The following is a 4471-nucleotide window of genomic DNA, read 5'->3' as shown; positions in this document are numbered from 1 at the left end:
AACGTAACGGTAACGTAACGTACGTATAGAACGAAGAAGAGAGAGTACTACTATAATATAGTATATCGTATATATAGTATATATTATTATATATAATATATATATATATATATATATATATATATATATATATATATATATACTATGTGATGTATGTGTAACGATTCGGGCATACAATACTTGATGCGGTATGTAAGTATGTGTATGTTCGAGTGTGCATATTTGTTTCGGTGAACGCGATTTCGTATGCTGGATGCCACAGACGATTTTTTCTGACGCGGCGCGATCTGTGCTAGTATGCGGCACGTATATTTGGCAATCAGCTGTGCGTGGTAGCGCGCCGCTGATTCGTCGACGCGAATGCGGGTACATTCCAGGCGCGAATCTCGAACGCAGACACGGCGCGGTATTCCGGCGGATATGTGGGCGCAAAAGCGTGAAGTTAAATATTTTGGTAATCGATGATCGAGAACTCTCGGCGAAGGCAGAGAAAGCTCCATCCTAGGCTATTGTCGATTATTGTGGATGCAGTGAAGCTGCTTGCACTAGCCGACTGAGAAGAACTCGATCTCCTTGCTATGCGCGGTACTAGGAAACGGCAGCGGTTGGTCGAGAAAGTTCGGCAGGACAGAATATGCTCTGACTTTCGAAGAGAATCTCTTGCAATGGCGCGAGAGCTGCAGTTGATATGGTACTCGGTGGCCGAGTACGCTCAGCAAGACAGAGTTTCCTCTGTCCTGGAATTGTTCCGTCGGTGCAGCGGATGAAGCAAGAAAATCGGTCGAAAACCCTCGATAGTAATGGAGTACTCTTCACCACTTTGTCTTGCGACGGATACTACGGTTACTAAGAGTAGTATCGGTGATAGTAGGATTCGTCTAGGAGCGGAAAAAGAATTGCAAGCGCGAGCAACAATTTGCGAGTTTATATACGGATTGTTGCTCGTATTGTTCCGGTTTTACTCGGCAATCTTCGCCAACCAGCAATACGAGTGGGAATATAGATCATGGTGCCACTCGGTAAAGCCCGTGAGCCTTTAGCGGAACAACTGTCACCCGCGAGTTACATGCTGATAATGATATCGTTACAGCCTTATGGATAGGTTTACTACTATTTCTATTTCCGTCTGATTATGTAGATCTAAAGCAATATCCTGATTGGTTGATCGGTTTAAGTTTACATCTTGCGCTTATCATTACAGAATCTTGTCTGCGATAGCCTTAGCTCTTACGGACCATGGCACAAAAAAATTTAAATATTAAACGTAAGCAATAACATAGTTGGACAATTATAGTAGGGACGTAAGGCCCCTCATTTATATAATGAAATTTTTTTTTCCTCATCTTTATTTTGCTCGTGAAAAGCGGAAAAGGGATGAAATTTTTAGAATTTTAACATGATCTGCTTCTGATTATCGCGAAAAAAAATCGTTCGATGGGGCAAAAAATGTCATTTTAATTTTCTTACGTTACAGATACAAATTCATAGACATTTCGGCCTACATCAGGCCATCCTCAGTATACAATATAAATAATATAAAAATAGTTCGCAGTCATAAGATTAAAAGAGTTGAAATAAATAAAAGATCAATGATTCTTAATCATAAGATTAAAAAATAAATTAACAATAAAATTTAGTTCGATTACAATCTATGTTGTCGAAAAATTGTTCAAAAAAATCTTCTCACGTTTCAATATAAAAATCTCTTATTAAGACGCAAGATAATAGAAGCAAGAATTTTTCGACAACATATACAAATAGATTGTAATTGAACTAAATTTTATAATTAATTTATTCTTTTAATCTTATGATTTATTTTAATCTTATGGTTAAGAATCATAGATCTTTTATATATTCCAACTCTTTTAATCTTATGATTGCGAACTATTTATACAATATATTATTTATATTATATACTAAGGATAGCCTGATATAGATCGAAATGTCTATGAATTTGTATCTCTAACGTAAGAATTTTAAATCTATGTCGTTTGCAAAAACATCCTGCTCGTGGCTGAATGTTCCTTGTATTTTATGTTTGTAATTTGCAAGCCACTAGTTTTAATTTTAAAATTTATAAATTCATATTAACTTTAAAATTGAGATTTCTCTCTTTAAAATATCCAGAAAAATTGTCTTGAAGATCTCTGGAAGTTGAATAGCATCTTAAAAATTGGGAAAATTTGCAGGTTTTAAAGTAATCCCCTAATTGTTGCGCATAGTGTATATTGTAGATAAACTACTTTGAATAAAAATTTTAGTTAATATAAAATTTTATATTAGATTATTTTTTCAGATTGCGCAGAGCAAATAGCGTCAGTCGCAACTTCTACGATTGAAGCTTCAACTGTGGAGAAGCATAATGAATCTATGGTTCCGAAAATATGTAATTTCAATCCTGAGAAAGGCATAACAATCGATGTAGTACCGTCTGTTGAAAACTATAGAGATACTCAACCAATAGACATTGACTCCAAATATTCATTAATTGAAAAGGAGATAGTATTTATGCCGGAGAGTAGAGAATCCGTAAATAATTTCTATACACATGATCGTATCAATGATATCACCTTTGGGCAGAAATCATGTGTTCATACTTATACTGATTTTGATGAAGTGTCTTCAACTATGTATAATAATATATCACAAAACTCGACACAGGAACAACAGAATGCAAGTAGTGATTCGAAAGATGGTGATAGATACGACAAAAAATTAAATCAACCAAATTTCAAGCCTAGTATCAGTAATGTGTTTAATAGTTTGAACGAATATATTAATGCTCCTACTGGAAGTTTAAATTATATTGAACCTATATTAGATAAAGACGATTTATTTGAAAGGTCCATAGATGACGCAGTGGAGAAAGATTTTAAATCAAACAGAGATGTGGTCATTAATGAACTTTCTTCAATTTCAATGGAGAAAGAAATAATTAATGTAATTGACGAAAATATTTTGGACTATAAAAATATTTTACCGGTGGAATTAAATAAGTTCGTCAAAGTTGAAATTAATAACAAACAGGATAATACAATGCAAAATATTATGTTTCATCATCCTATTTCGGTACAGTCTGAAGAAAATAATTCTATAATTTCTGCACCAAACACGGCCATCTCGAATCATAATGATGTAATAGATACGGAATTGTCTAGTAACAAAAGTGATAAAAAAGTCATAGCTAATGATACATTTGAAGAAAATTCAGATAGATTTATTAGCAAACAAAAGCAGTTAGACTTGAATAAGCGAAATTTCATTGACAAATATACATTTGTTGAAAATAAAGAAAGCATAGTAGAGAGTAAAAAGTTGGATAAAAATATAACAAGTAACGAAAATCAAGATAATAATATAAAAACAACTAAAAGTGACATTTTTTCTAATGTACGTATGATACGTACAATTGATACCAGCGACTTTTCTGAAGAAGAATTAAATAAGTATTTATTAGAGTTAGAGAAAGAAGAAAGATCTAAAACGGATAATATATCACTTTCGGATAATACTTGGTTGTTACAATCGTATGAACTGAGAGAAGATAGAGAAAAGAATGTCAATCATTGTCAACGAGATGACGAAGATGTTAATGAAGCGCCGATATTTGAGAAAATTATGATAGGCGAGCTTCCAAAAATATCACAGGAGGAATTTCAGAAGACGAAAAAATTTCCTGTAATTGATTATAACACAGATATATATCATGAAAATATAGTAGATGTAAAATGTAATAATATAGTAAAATTCGATTTAAAAAGTAATCAACTAAAATATACAAAAAGTAATGAGCTAGACAAAACGATAATAGATAATCATGTAACTGAAATAATCGGTCAAGATGCAATACAAGAGAATACCTTACAAACATGTATTGCTGTTCAAGAGAAAATTTCATCGAAATTTGAAAATATTGGAGAACAGTTGTGTAGTAATAATATGATACAGAAATTACAACAAGATTTTAATAGAGACATTCTATCACAAGATTGCAACAGCGATATTTTATTAAATTTATCAGAAAACAAAGATCATGAAAAAAAAGTATATCAAGATGTTACTGAGAATAATAAAGATGTTTTTGTGGTACATGAGACCAGTGTATATAACAATGAGAATATATCCAAAATGGAATCTGTATCTAAAATCAGTGATACTCATACAAGAGGAAATGATCAAGAATTCGAAAAACCGATCCGTCCCCAGACATTAGATATTGTATTGACGCATGATAAAAATGATTCCCATACATTCGGTATGTTGTTTTATTTTATTTTTAAGTTTTCTTTATTATATAAGTTGCCCAATATTTTAATGGGTAAATTTTATACATATATATATATATATATATATATATATATATATATATATATACTATATATAGTAGTTACTATAGTAACGCGTACTTACGTTAATTTAATTAAAGTAAAATAAATGTGTAGTAGAGTGTTCGTTAGTTGTACTACTACCT

General features: G+C 32.1%; 1 protein-coding gene across 1 annotated transcript in view; it reads left to right on the top strand.

The window, feature by feature from the left end:
* The window catches only part of LOC105620803, a 144560-nt gene that overhangs the window by 18597 nt on the left and 121492 nt on the right, over window positions 1-4471 (top strand). Inside the window, exon 2 of the mRNA XM_012202289.1 lies at window positions 2297-4255. Within this exon, the coding sequence (XP_012057679.1) occupies window positions 2297-4255 (1959 nt within the window). The remainder of the gene's footprint in view (window positions 1-2296; window positions 4256-4471) is intronic.

The sequence above is a fragment of the Atta cephalotes genome (assembly GCF_000143395.1).
Source record: "Atta cephalotes unplaced genomic scaffold scaffold00029, whole genome shotgun sequence".
In the NCBI taxonomy this organism is placed as follows: Eukaryota; Metazoa; Arthropoda; class Insecta; order Hymenoptera; family Formicidae; genus Atta; species Atta cephalotes.
Note: the sequence above shows the minus strand (reverse complement) of the source record. Positions and strands in the feature narration are given on the sequence as shown.